At 46.9% G+C, this 12,975-nt stretch overlaps 1 protein-coding gene across 1 annotated transcript in view; it reads right to left on the bottom strand.

Annotated features, from left to right (window-relative positions):
- Window positions 1–3,800: 3,800 nt before the first annotated feature.
- LOC307223367 (uncharacterized protein) overlaps window positions 3,801–12,975 on the bottom strand; it is a 29,540-nt gene continuing 20,365 nt past the window's right edge. Inside the window, exons 12-19 of the mRNA XM_079989337.1 lie at window positions 11,597–11,759; window positions 10,065–10,214; window positions 9,096–9,256; window positions 6,874–7,050; window positions 6,511–6,652; window positions 6,172–6,359; window positions 4,156–4,297; window positions 3,801–4,064 (exon numbers count right to left, since the gene is read on the bottom strand). Of these exons, the coding sequence (XP_079845463.1) occupies window positions 3,883–4,064; window positions 4,156–4,297; window positions 6,172–6,359; window positions 6,511–6,652; window positions 6,874–7,050; window positions 9,096–9,256; window positions 10,065–10,214; window positions 11,597–11,759 (1,305 nt within the window). The 3' untranslated portion in view covers window positions 3,801–3,882. The remainder of the gene's footprint in view (window positions 4,065–4,155; window positions 4,298–6,171; window positions 6,360–6,510; window positions 6,653–6,873; window positions 7,051–9,095; window positions 9,257–10,064; window positions 10,215–11,596; window positions 11,760–12,975) is intronic.

The raw sequence follows: 12,975 nt of genomic DNA on the forward strand, positions 1-12,975 counted from the left end.
ATGTAAAGATCCTGAACATCTCCAAAGGGAATTGGTTTAATTGTTAAATTAAAGCGACTTCCAGTTCTGTGGTGCACAAATCTAGCAAGTGGGGGAGACTCCACCCTCCTCAGATCACATCTGGCTTTCAAGGGCGGTTAGGACTCAACTGCTTCCTACATTGGTTGTCCAGAAACTTCTTCTTTGAATGTAGGTTTCTGGCAGAATGAGTTTCTGGCGTTCTGTACCTTTACCAAGGCAACTGGTAGACTCCACCATAAGATTCACTTTTGGGTGGGGGCTCCTGGTTGTGAATGTTTTGGTGGATATTACGTCCTGGTGTTTTGGCTGATTGTGAAGTACTCAAATCTTGAAAACACAAGAAGTGGATAAAAGACCGTTTCTAAGTGGTAAGCTTGAAGGGACGCAGGTGGCGCTGCGGGTTACACCACAGAGCCCAGGACTTGCCAATCAGAAGATCGGCGGTTTGAATCCCCGCGACGGGGTGAGCTCTTTGTGTAAGGAGGACTTTGAAGGAGATAAAAGCAACCATCCAAATTAAGCTTCTTTCTAGTCATGCCGCTGTGAGTATAGAATGGATAAATGAGAATCAAAAGTCTGGGAATGGGATATGGAGCTTAGATCCAAATTTTCTACTGCAAAGGGGAGTCAAAGGATAGATCCAAAGGAGCTTCTTTTTAAAGGGGGGGAGTGTGGCAAATGAATTTGTATCTTTCACAGGAAATTGCAACGGCCCAGACTCTACTTTCCTCTGATTTTCTGACTACTGCCCCCCACAGCACAAAGAGACATATACCGTATTTTTCCGTGTATAAGACTAGGGTTTTCCCCCCCTAAAAAATAATGTCAAAATTTGGGGGCATCTTACACATCTCCTCCCCCCACACACCTTTTCTTAAATCTGAGTCCCCAAAAATAGGGGGTGCTTATACATGGGGACGTCTTATAGATGGAAAAATACGGTAATTAAAAAAGAGGCCCACTGGAATCTGTGTTTTTAAAACCTGTGTGTCAGCTGCAAAGCAACATTTAATGTTATGTGTAGTTTGGCCCTGGATCAGGCCCAGCATCCTAGTCGAGCATCCTGTTCTCACAGTGGAAAACCAGATTCCACCTGCAAGTGGAATCTGAGCGCAGCTGTAATTCTCCCCATTTGTGGTTTCCAGAAGCTGATATTCAGCAAGATGCCACTTCCTGCCTCTGGTTGGCCATTGTGGGAACAGGTGGCTGGACTAGGTGGGCCTTTGGTCTGATCCAGCTGCAGGATTCTTCTTGTGCTCTTAGGAAAAGAGACCCTCAGAGCTTGATTTATTGCTGGCCGACTCCCTCCTGTTCGGTTCCCAGGTTTCCCCTGCTTCCTATGGGACAATGGGAGTTAGCAATCTCCCTTTATACGGGTCAGGTGATCAATAATGTGATGCTAAGGGCAGCAGATGGAAAGAACAGACGAAGAGATACAAAGACCAAAACCAGATGATGGTAAACCTTCATATTCACATTTAATAAAGAAAACTCCAACCATTCTTCCAAAGCCTATCCCAGGAAAGGAGCTAGACTGGTGACTGGGAGCGGCCGACGAGACCACATAACAACAGTTCTGAAAGATCTGCATTGGCTCCCAGTACAATTCCGAGCAGAATTCAAAGTGTTGGTGCTGACCTTTAAAGCCCTAAACGGCCTCGGTCCAGTATACCTGAAGGAGCGTCTCCACCCCCATCGTTCAGCCCGGACACTGAGGTCCAGCTCTGAGGGCCTTCTGGTGGTTCCTTCACTGCGAGAAGTGAGGTTACAGGGAACCAGACAGAGGGCCTTCTCAGTAGTGGTGCCCGCCCTGTGGTACGCCCTCCCACCAGATGTCAAAGAGAACAACTACCAGACTTTTAGAAGACATCTGAAGGCAGCCCTGTTCAGGGAAGTTTTTAATATTTAACACTGTACTGTTTTTAACACTTGATTGGGAGCCGCCCAGAGTGGCTGGGGAAACTCAGCCAGATGGGTGGGGTACAAATAATAAATTATTATTATTATTATTATTATTATTATTAAGATTGTAGGATTCCAGAGAAGCTATTTTTCCTAGATTACGGCCAACACCTTCTGCCCGCAAAACCCTTCAGTGTGGACTGAGCAGCTGTCATTTACTGCAGGGTTAAGAATTCTTCCTTAACTGCTCACAGTGAAAGTTTCAGCACAGGAAACTGACAAGAGGAATGGGGGGGGACACACCAGATGGATAAAGATATCCTCTTTGACTAGCAGCAGGAAGGGAATCTGACGGCTGGAATTGTGGGTGGGGAGAGAGGTGTCTGAGAGAAGGGAAGGTGGCTGAGAGCCAGGGATCTGCTGTTTATTCCCATGGGCATTCCATTCCAAAAGAAATGCAGAAGGGGAAACTTCTACCAATGGAAACAAGAGATCATGGAGTTTCAAAAGAAAGAATCTGGAGACGGGAGGCGTGATGTTAACATATGAGAGTGTTGGAGGTGAAATAGTTGAACAGGTTACCCAATCAGAACCCGGGGGGGGGGTGGAGTCAGAGGGACTATAAAACTCTGGGAGGGGTGAAAGGGGGCGTTCATTGGGAGTTGGGTGGTTGATTGGAGTGGGAGTGAATTGGGATAGAGTCTGTGGGTAGGTTGAGTTAGTGTAGTGAAATAAGCTGAGTCAGGAACACTTAGGAGCTAGGAAGACAAGTCAATATCTGAGAGGTGGCTTAGTGAGTGAGAGCAGGTAGCGGAAGTTATAAGTCTGGATAGGCAACCCATTGACCGATACCGTTTATGAAACCACACGCTTGTTAAACTGCAATAAATAAACAGAAGTTTATGTTCAAATTTAACCCTGACTGGACTCAGCATCGTACCAGGTAAGGCCTGGGTGGTGGCCGCGAGAAATAAAGTGGTGGCACAGGAATCAATAGACGGTGAAACATCCGGAGACCCTGTGTGATCGCCATAGGAGGGTCAACCCCTTTGTGAGTTCAAGAACTCCCCAACTTGTTTATGATACAATACGATATTGTCAGAGCTGCCTCCAGGTCCCAGCTCACAGAGGACCAACGCTAGGCTGTAGTTATGTACAAAAGTCTTTATTGAGATTCAGTCTCCATTTCAAAGCCGCAGCGTGCAGCTCTACGTCCCGAGCTTAGACCGGCGAAGTCCTGTCTGAGTCTCCTCCCCCTCCACACCAGTTTAAGACTCTCGCTTTGCTCCACCTCTTCCTAAATTCCTTTCTCCTCTGGGCCCTCCTGCCCGCTAGGGTCTCATCCTTCCTCGACTCCTCTGACGCTGACCCTGACGATTCTTGCCCCTCCTTCCGGCGGGCTTTAGGACCTGGTTCCCTATCCGGGCTACCTTCTGTGCCGCTCGCCTGTACCTTTGAACTTGGCGCGCGCGCCCAGCCTGCAACTTTCCTCTTAACCGTTAACTCGCTCTCCGATGGAGGCGTGGTCCACCCTGACTCATCTTCTCTCGCTGGTGGTGCATATGTGGGCTCTGACACCTGGGACTCCTCCCCCCCACTACGTTCTGGTGGGGAAGCTGGTCCTGATTTGCAACTGGTGCTCTGGGAGTCCCCGCTGGCCCCTTGCTTCTGGGGTGTCCCCCTTGGGTCGCCCCTTGCCCTGCCCATCGGCGCCCCCTTCTGTGAATCTTCCGATTCGCTGGAGAGGCTCATGGAATCTATCGGGCTGCTGTCATATTCTCCTACGCTGCCCTCGGATTGCTCCCCCTCGCTTTCCATCTCCTCTCCTCCCTGCGCTCCCGCTGAGTCCCTGACAGATATCTTTATTGTCATTGTCCCATGCAGAACAATGAAATTGAAAAACTACATAAAACTACTACAAAACTACATAAAACATTCAAAAAACTCTAAAACCCCATTTTAGAGGGGAATGGCACACATGTCATATAAACGTGGGATGGTGACAAAGCCAACCAGCATGGGAGAGATGTCGATCTGTTCAGAAGGGATGGGGGATTTGAAGCGGAAGTTCTGCAGGATGTTGGTGAGAATGAGGAAGAGCTCCATCCGAGCGAGGTGCTCACCTAAGCAATAGCGCTTCCCTAGGAAAGAGGAAGAAGGTGAATACAGGCTTTCAGGGTGCTGTTAGACACGACTCAGCAGTGGCATGGAAAGGGAAGAGGACTCACTCACCAACGGAGAATGGCATAAAAGCCTTATTCCTCTTGAACTGCCCATTCTCATCCAGGAAATGTTGGGGGTCAAAAACATCTGGTCTTGCAAAGTGTTGGGCGTCTCTCAGCACAGACCCGAGCATGGGAAACACTTCAGTCCCCTGAACAAGAAAGGGAGAGAAATGAGAAGATACGGGAGAAATGGGAGGTTCTTCTGGGGGGCAAGAAATCATTCTGAGATTTGAGGCTGCATATTCCACTCTCCAACACCAGACTGTTAAAGTTTGTGGGTCGTAAACCCTTTGATCCATGGAGACTGCTGCAACGGCACTGCAATAAATCTGATTTATTGGCACTCTGACAAACTTCAATGGTGCCCACACACTTCCACTCATGCGCTGCCTCTCTTCTCAGTTGTCGGATAGTAGCAGAGTTCACACGCGGCATAAAATGGCTTTCTCTGTGTCTGCGTGGTGTCTTCAGTAACTCAGCTCGACACCAGTGCTTCTAATCTGTCACTCTTTCTTTTTGTTGTTGTTTTTTAGTCATTTAGAGAGCCAGTGTGGTGTAGTGGTTAAGAGCGATAGATTCGTAATCTGGGGAACCGGGTTCGTGTCTCCGCTCCTCCACATGCAGCTGCTGGGTGACCTTGGGCCAGTCACACTTCTTTGAAGTCTCTCAGCCCCACTCACCTCACAGAGTGTTTGTTGTGGGGGAGGAAGGGAAAGGAGAATGTTAGCCGCTTTGAGACTCCTTCAGGTAGTGATAAAGTGGGATATCAAATCCAAACTCCTCTTCTTCTTCTTCTTAGTCGTTTAGTCGTGTCCGACTCTTCGTGACCCCATGGACCAGAGCACGCCAGGCACTCCTGTCTTCCACTGCCTCCCGCAGTTTGGTCAAACTCATGCTGGTAGCTTCGAGAACACTGTCCAACCATCTCGTCCTCCGTCATCCCCTTCTCCTTGTGCCCTCCATCTTTCCCAACATCAGGGTCTTTTCCAGGGAGTCTTCTCTTCTCATGAGGTGGCCAAAATCTTGGAGCCTCAGCTTCAGGATCTGTCCTTCCCGTGAGCACTCAGGGCTGATTTCCTTCAGAATGGAGAGGTTTGATCTTCTTGCAGTCCATGGGACTCTCAAGAGTCTCCTCCAGCACCAGAATTCAAAAGCATCCATTCTTCGGCGATAAGCCTTCTTTATGGTCCAGCTTTCACTTCCATACATCACTACTGGGAAAACCATAGCTTTTACTATACGGACCTTTGTTGGCAAGGTGATGTCTCTGCTTTTTAAGATGCTGTCTAGGTTTGTCATTGCTTTTCTCTTTATTTAGAAGCATACAAAAAACAGAAAAGAAAAACCTACAGAATCTAGCTGCATGTTCGCAGCTTTCTGTCTCTAACAAAAACGAAACTACCTTGCTCACATTCTCAGACAGACTGCTCTCTGCACCCCTCAGAGAGCATAGATCAAAGGAGAAATGCCTGGATCATGTGGGCAGTGCGCCCAGTTAATAAAAGCGCTTCCTGGAGTGCTAACTCTTAACCATCCCGAACCACAACACCATTGGTGTTGTGGCCAGCTCTGAAGCACAGGAGCTTATCATAGCCATGCCCATCCCAGAAAGTCCACAAATGCAAGCAACTGTAGAAATCCATCGCTTTAGATCAGGCACCCCCAACCTGCGGCCCTCCAGATGTTTTGGCCTACAACTCCCATGATCCCTAGCTAACAGGACCAGTGGTCAGAGATGATGGGAACTGTAGTCCCCAGAGGAGCCCATGTGGTCCTTCTGCTGGCATATCTGCACAGCAATGTCCTCGCAGCAGCCTCGCTCCTCCTGCTAAGCCACAGCGATGCCAGGAGAACAAGGGAATACTGCCAGGCCTCCCCAACATCCACACCTCTGTCTCCCTGATTGTTATCATTCAGAGAGTAAGGACAGGTGGAACAGATGTGTTTGGGGAACTTCACTGAGCCACAAACTATATCTGGAAGAGTGGAGTCTAAGTCTAAGGAATTAATGGAACCACCGTACCTTGGGAATGGTGTATCCCCGGAACTGGGTATCACGGGTCACACATCTTGCTACTCCTGAGGGGAACATGTTAGTGAATCTCTGGATCTCGTGGATCACAGCATCCGTGTAGGGCATCAGGGGACGGTCATCCATGTTGGGAGTGCGACTGGAGCCAATCACCCGTTCAATCTCTTTGTGGACTTTCTCTGTTGAGAAATCAGCAGGATGAGACCAAAAGTGCTATTTGCACCTTCCAGGGAGCTAAAGAAGGATCCCAGCTCATAGCCGGGAAAGCAAAGAGGGACCCTCCCACAGAAAGGCAAAGAGACATCTCTCCACCCTATTTCCCGCAGTCACCTTGAACCTCCGGGTATTTCAGCAGAAGCAGGAAGCCATAGCGCAGGGTGGTGCTGACCGTTTCTGTGCCAGCGAAGAAAATGGTGAGGGTCGTCATAACAAGGTTCTTTAGGAAGAACTCTGTATTTGTGTTTTCCTTCTCCTAGCCAGAAGGAAAATGGTAAAGGAGGTTAAAATCTGGTTTTCAGATGTCTTCAAAGTTTGTTCTCTACTACTGATTGGCTGAGCTGCAGTGATGTCATGATTAAACCAATGAGAGTGATGGGATAGTTGAGTAGTGTTGAAAAGGTGGCTTGGTTTCAGGGACCCTAGTTTCCTTCCAGAAAAAAAATATTCATGTTTCTTAGAATAAAATCGCCATACCTGCCGCATTTTCACCAGGAAGCAGTCAATGAAATCCCGAGGGGCGTTGGGGTCCAGGGTCTCCTCGTGGGCTTTTGCCTTCCGCGTGATGAACTTCTCCAACCCTAAGAGCTGCTTGAAGGCTTCATGTTGTGGGCCAGGGAGGTACTGCATGACACCCGAGAACATGTCGTAGAGCTGTTTGTGTTGGTTTTAGAGGGGAGAGAAAACAGATATTGCACAAAGTGAAGCTGAGGTGAAGGAAGTCACTATGTTTTATCCAGAGCATGCTGATTTCTAATTCTTTTTACCTCTGGGTGAAATTTTGCCACTCAGGATTCTGAATGGGGTGTTTCTGGAGAACAGGAAGGGAGAATTTACCATATTTTTTGCTCTATACGACTCACTTTTTCCCTCCTAAAAAGTAAGGGGAAACATGTGTGTGTCTTATGGAGCGAATGCAGGCTGCACAGCTATCCCAGAAGCCAGAACAGCAAGAGGGACTGCTGCTTTCACTGCACACCGATCCCTCTTGCTCTTCTGGCTTCTGAGATTCAGAATATTTTTTTTTCTTGTTTTCCTCCTCCAAAAACTAGGTGCGTCTTGTGGTCTGGTGCGTCTTATAGAGTGAAAAATACGGTACCTTTATGAATAATAACGGAACAAGTGCAGTGGATTATTGTCTCACAGATAAGAAGGCCTTTCAATCAATCAAAGTTTTAACTTCGACAAAACTGCTGCCAAAGGGCGGGGGGGGGGGAATGGTTGAGAGAGCTTTCAGCTGCAACACAATTCTGTGGGATGAAGCTTCGAGCTATCTACTGTCAACAGGAGATTCTCAACTAAAAATATTCAAGCCGAAATGAAAGGGTAAGAAGAATTTGGCATCTTCTACCATTTTGATTGAAGAATCAGATTGGATTTAATTAGACGGAATTCAGGTTAAAACAGGAGGTCCACCCTTCGATTTCTGGATAAATTAAGGTTACGTGCAGAAAAGCTGCAAGTAGGAGACCTTCTTTTATTAAAAACCTATGAACAAGTACCTGCTGATGGGCCACCACAACCCATACTTTTTCTGATTGTCAGTATCAGGAGATTTTAAAAGTGGCTATGATGCTGTGTTGAGAGACAGAAAAGGGAAGGTGGTGCCAGATTCCTGGGAGCATCAGGGAGCCCTAACGCCACTGTCTCAAACCTTTCGTTTATGGCTATGGAAAGGAAAGTTCTTAACAACTGAACTTTATTCATAATTGCATATAATCACTAATGGATTACAGTCATAATTCGGGTTGAAGTTGCTTCAGGTTGAGCGTTTTCGAGTTGCGCTCCGCGGCAACCCGCAAGTAATGGAACACGTTACTTCTGGGTTTTGCTGCTCGCGCATGCGCAGGTGGTCAAAATGACATCACACGCATGAGCGGAAGTGGGGAATCGCGACCCACGCACATGCGGACGCGGGTTGCGTTCGCTTCAGGATGCGAATGGGGCTCCGGAAGGGATCCTGTTTGTATCCAGAGGTACCACTGTGCAAAACTGGGAGTTTAATTTTGTACTGTGTTGAGGAACCCAGCAGGAAGGTTGTATTGGGAAGGTTGTATTGGGCAGCTCCATTCAGCCTTGAACATGATCTGGCTCCTTAGTGGAAACAATGGCTCCAGTTTCTCCTGGACTGGTCCTGCATGCCATGCCTTGAGGAGATTCAGGAGGTCCACCCTTCGATTTCTGGATAAATTAAGGTTACGTGCAGAAAAGCTGCAAGTAGGAGACCTTCTTTTATTAAAACCTATGGACAAGCTGATGGGCCACCAAAACCCTAATCTTGTGGCTGATTAGCTGCTCTCCCAGTGCAAAGGTCAGAGGGGGCAGGGTTTCTGTTGAGGCAGGTGATTAGCTGTGGGAGGAGCTTATCAGAGCTTGCAGGGCAGCAGCTGAAGAAGGAGCTAAAAAGGTTTTATTGTGTGTGTGTTTCTTGTGGCTGATTAGTTTCTTGTGGCTCCTGACAGTAAGAGCTGTTTGACAGTGGAATTTGCTGCCAAGGAGTGTGGTGGAGTCTCCTTCTTTGGAGGTCTTTAAGCAGAGGCTTGACAACCATATGTCAGGAGTGCTCTGATGGTGTTTCCTGCTTGGCAGGGGGTTGGACTCGATGGCCCTTGTGGTCTCTTCCAATTCTATGATTCTATGATTCTATGACATTATTCACACACTCACAAAGGAAGTCCTTCCCGTCCCCTCTAATTTACCTGTCCCCAAGAGGTGCAAGTGAACCGTAAGCTAGCCAGCATCATGCTGAGCAAGGAGTGGAACTCCTGGTCTTCGTATTCAAAGCGGTCGCCAAAGGCGATGGAGCTGATGACGTTGCACACCGTGCGGCTCAGGGTGTAGGTGGGGTCAAAGGGTGCACCTAGAAAGAGAGACCCCCCAAGTCACTCAACCCTGGAACATGTCAAGAAGAGACTTTGCAAACCAGTCCAGTCTTGGCTCACATTATTCATTTGACCCACTACTCCATTTTCTTGATAAGCCTCAACTTCCTGGGTGAGAGCCTGAGCAAGTTCTCATTCATATATAATATATATATATATATAATTGATTTTAACATATAAATTATAAAATGTACCACAAAACTTATACAATCTTTTTAGACTTCCATCAATAACTCTGATGATCCACCGTTTTAACCACTTCTTATGCATTTCTTAACTTTATATTGCCTTTACATCTCTTAACAAATCATCCTTCCCCTTCTCCATTTTTACAATACTTCCAATAATACTCCTCACAAAACTTCTTGCAAACCTACAAACGTCATCTGATCTTCACAAATACTTTTTAATTAGTCCGTAAATTTACTCCAGTCTTCCATGAATTTCTGGTCCCGCCGGTTTCGAATCCTTCCTATTAGTTTATCTAGTTCTGCATAGTCCATTAACTGCATCCTCCATTCTTCAGTTGTCGGTAATTCTTCTTGCTTCCATTTTTGGGCCAATAAGAGCAAGTTCTCTTTTAGAGGACAAAACTTATTGGTAATGTGGTTAAGCTTAGGCAAAGTTTTCTTCGCACATAACCAAAAATAAATCAAAAGTGGCAGTGAGAACATTCAGTATAAAGCCTTCAAATGCCCAGTTAACATCCAACGGTTTCTAACCCATTAAGCAATATTTCTTGACCCATTAAGCAGCATATCTTGAAGATGTCAAAACTGAGCTCACTTTTTGTTGCCCTCAGCGATTCCAGCAGGAAGTGAGTCTCCTCCAGGATCCGCTCTTCGACGGATCTCTTTCCCATCCCAAAATTCCTCAGCGTCGTGATGGAGAATCGGCGTAGCTGTTTGGCCCGTTCCCCGCTGCTGAAGCCAACCCCTGAGAAGCAAAGGAGTGAGGAGGAAGGAGGAGGAGGAGGGGGTGGCAGTGAATGAGAATGTGGATGGAACCACACAGTGATGAAGAGTGCCCCCACAAAAAACCCTTCACATTCTTAGTTTTAAAATTGTGATTGAAGGAGATGGAAGAACATTGTTGCTGGCTATTTGCAGTTTAGTAGCGCTGCAGAGAGCTTGCTGGGGAGACCATGCATGACAAGGAACTCAAAAATAACTTTAACAAGGTTTTAATAACAAAACAAAAACTCCTTTTACACTAAAGATAACATAACATAACATAACATAACATAACATAACATAACATAACATAACATAACATAACATAACATAACAACATAACATAACATAACATAACAACATAACATAACATAACATAACATAACATAACATAACATAACATAACATAACATAACATAACATAACATAACATAACATAACATAACATAACATCATAACAACAACATAACCACCAACCCACACCCAGTGTAGTGAGAGAGCTAGGTGCTGCTCCTTATATACTATGCCCAAATGCTGACACAGCTTAATTAACACAACCTAGCAGCACCTGCTATGTTTCACAGCTGTAAGACTGGGTCTCGTTATTTGCCCTGGCCCTTAAAGACATACACAGCTTGTGAAACAATAATGAACCTTCACATTTTACAGTGACCATTCAACAATTGTAAGTGCCCGGGTTCCCTCTCATAGTGTGTGTGTGTGTGTGTGTGTGTGTGTGTGTGTGTGTGTGTGTGTTGATTTGTGTTAAGAGGGTTGTGGTCTTTAAGAACAGATGAGGAGGTGAGGCTCAATAGTCTTGAGACATACACTCTCTCTCAGCCTCAGTAAAATGGGTATGAAAAATCTACTTCATAGGAGCATGGGAAGGGCCATTGGCAGTGCTACATCATCATCATCATCATCATCATCATCATCATCATCATAATAATAATAATAATTTTATTTATACCCCGCCCTCCGCAGCCAAGACCGGGCACAGGGCGGCTAACAACCAATAATAAAAATAAGTTGATTAAAATACAGCTTAAAAAACAAGATTAAAGTACAACATTAAAACATTAGGATGCAGCCTCTTCACAGGAGGAGAGAGGAAAAAAGAAAGAGGGGGAGGGAATAAAACTGATTCTAAGCCAAAGGCCAGGTGGAACAACTCTGTCTTACAGGCCCTGCGGAAAGAAATCAGATCCCGCAGGGCCCTGGTCTCATGAGACAGAGCGTTCCACCAGGCTGGAGCCAGTAATAATAATAATAATAATAATAATAATAATAATAATAATAATAATAATAATTTATTATTTGAAAAGGCCCTGGCTCTGGCCAAGGATGGCCCAAGAAGAGACTAACCGTAACCCCGGAAAAGCCTGTCAAACGTGGCTTGCTTTCCACGGCCGCCGAACTCTTCAGCCTGGTCCACCAGGGCCTCCTTCACGGCATCGTATCCACACAAGACCACAACACGGCGGGGCCCTAAGTGGATGGTGAAGACAGGACCATATTTCTCACGGATCTGTGAAAAGAGGAGGAGGGCATTGTGTGAGGTGATGGAACAGATGGAGAGATGGAGCAAATACATAGACTAGTTTTTAGGAAGACAAGGAAGCTTGTTGTTGTTTAGTCGTGTCCGACTCTTCGTGACCCGCTGGACCAGAGCACGCCAGGCACTCCTGTCTTCCACTGCCTCCTGGCCAGTCTTTTGAAATGAGGCAATCTTACTCTGCGATGTATCTTCCCTTAGACAGAAGTCCACTTACTGGCTCATTGTTCCCTTTCCTTGTGGCACCTTGATCCAGGGACCTCAGTCTGCTCAGCCTTTCCTGCCTTCCTGACATATCTTGCCCCCTCTTTCACCAACACTTGATAGCCAGTGTTTTGGAATTCTGGTGCTGGAGGAGACTCTTGAGAGTCCCATGGACTCCAAGAAGATCAAACCTCTCCATTCTGAAGGAAATCAGCCCTGAGTGCTCACTGGAAGGGCAGATCCCGAAGCTGAGGCTCCAATACTTTGGCCACCTCATGAGAAGAGAAGACTCCCTGGAAAAGCCCCTGATGTTGGGAAAGATGGAGGGCAGAAGGAGAAGGGGATGACAGAGGACGAGATGGTGGGACAGTGTTCTCGAAGCTACCAGCATGAGTTTGACCAAACTGCGGGAGGCAGTGGAAGACAGGAGTGCCTGGCGTGCTCTGGTCCAGGGGGTCACAAAGAGGCAGACACGACTAAACAACTAAACAACAACAATCTATGCTTGATGAGCCACTTGGGACACAAGAAGTGAACCTTCTCACGCCTGGCTGAGGAATGTGCACTTGGAGCATTCCTGCACTGCAGGGGTTGGGCTACACCGACTCGACCCCGAACACACTGACCAGATGCTTGGAAGCTGTGGCTGGATGGTTTCGTGGGAGCCGATTGAAACTAAATCCTTCAAAGACAGAGGTCCTATGGCTAGGTCGGGATGGCATGGAGATGAGGGACCAACTCCCTTCTCTTGCGGGGGCCCAATTAGTGCCATTGCCTTCCGTTAAGAGTTTGGGTGTAATCCTTGACGCCTCCCTTTCCATGGAGGCGCAGGTTACAGCAACAGCCAAGGCGACATTTTTCCGCCTTCACCGCATCAAGCAGTTGGTCCCTTACCTTTCCCGCCCCGACTTGGCCACAGTGATCCATGCGACGGTCATCTCCAGGCTTGACTACTGTAATTCGCTCTATGCGGGGCTGCCCTTGA

The sequence above is a fragment of the Podarcis cretensis genome, assembly GCF_951804945.1.
Source record: "Podarcis cretensis genome assembly, chromosome: 8".
Taxonomy (NCBI): Eukaryota; Metazoa; Chordata; class Lepidosauria; order Squamata; family Lacertidae; genus Podarcis; species Podarcis cretensis.